Source organism: Plasmodium fragile (genome assembly GCF_000956335.1).
Source record: "Plasmodium fragile strain nilgiri unplaced genomic scaffold supercont1.60, whole genome shotgun sequence".
Classification (NCBI taxonomy): Eukaryota; Apicomplexa; class Aconoidasida; order Haemosporida; family Plasmodiidae; genus Plasmodium; species Plasmodium fragile.
The window spans coordinates 128,313-129,622 of NW_012192640.1; the positions used below are offsets into that span (position 1 = coordinate 128,313).

Genomic DNA, 1,310 nt, shown 5'->3' on the forward strand with positions numbered 1-1,310 from the left:
CAAACGTACAAATTATCATGATAATTATATGCATCCTTCACGTTGTAGTTAATATTATTTTTGTCTGGCCCACTGCGCTTTCTATAATCTTTTATCCTCTGTAGTTGTATTTCCCTGAAATTCACAAATTCCTTCGCTTTGAGACGATACTTAACTTTGTGGTAAGCATTTTTTTCAATAAAAAGTACGTTACTCTTGGTATTTCTTCTGTGTACATCATAACATATTTTTGCATCATGCACACTACAAAAGATGGTGATAGCTGCCAAATAGGTTAGGATAATGTTAATCATGTTTTTCGTTTCGCATCGGTTGAATATTATGACACTATATTATCATCCGCCTGCGAAAAAAACTTGTACCATTTGGATTTCTCATTTTTTGCACATTGGAAAGGGAAAAGCGAAAAAAAAAAAAAAAAAAAAAAAAAAAAAAAAAAAATGCGTTTGCACCTTGGTTATAATAAAATGGTTTGAAAAAGTGATGCAGTGTGAATGCGCATTTTTGGTGATTCCGCAATTGATGTGCTCATTCCGCGAGAAAACGCTAACGTTGAATTTTTAATTTTATCCAATTATATGCATCCACCATTTGGGGGGGAAATTTTCCAAACAAAGTGCATATTTTGCAGTGCGCTTTTTCACCCCATTTTAATATCCCATTTCCATTCCATTTTTTAAACGCGTTTTTGCGTTTCATTCGCCATAGCGGACAGCCAGGAGGGTGAAAATCCATCCCCTCCGTGCAGCGCGCAAAAATGCTTTTCACAATACATGATACGGAGTATGCCAAACATATACGTGTACATGCATATACCTTTCTTTGCATACACCATTTGACAGTTCGTTATTTCCCCGGATGTATGTTAACCCACTTTTGCTTTACCCCTTTTTTGGTTTCATCTGTAGCCCGTCAACAACTACCCGTCGGCCGCTAGCAGCTACCAGCTAGCCGCTACTTCTGACCCTTCATCCATTATCCCCTCCTTTGTTATGCCTCCCCTGTCCCTTTCATCCGCCGTCCATATAGCTACACTTGCGAACACGCCGAGTGAACAAAATGTTGCACAAAAATATATACTACATAAAGTGAAGCGAAGTATAAGGGTATACTGTTTATATTTATATATATATTTTTTTAAATGTGTTAGTAACCTATTAATTACCCCTTACGTTTTGCAGCTTTGTGATTTTTTTTTTTTTTTTTAATTGCCCATATGTCATGTCTCATCTTGGCACAACAACATTATTAAAGACTTTTTCAGGTCTACAATTTGGCACCATTTGACATTACTTTTTTTTTTTTTTTTT

General features: G+C 36.0%; 1 protein-coding gene across 1 annotated transcript in view; it reads right to left on the reverse strand.

Annotated features, from left to right (window-relative positions):
- Nucleotides 1-293, reverse strand: part of AK88_04360 (uncharacterized protein) — a gene marked incomplete at both ends in the record, with an annotated part of 518 nt that extends 225 nt beyond the window's left edge. Inside the window, one exon of the mRNA XM_012481970.1 lies at nt 6-293. Within this exon, the coding sequence (XP_012337393.1) occupies nt 6-293 (288 nt within the window). The remainder of the gene's footprint in view (nt 1-5) is intronic.
- Between the last annotated feature and the right edge of the window lie 1,017 nt (nt 294-1,310).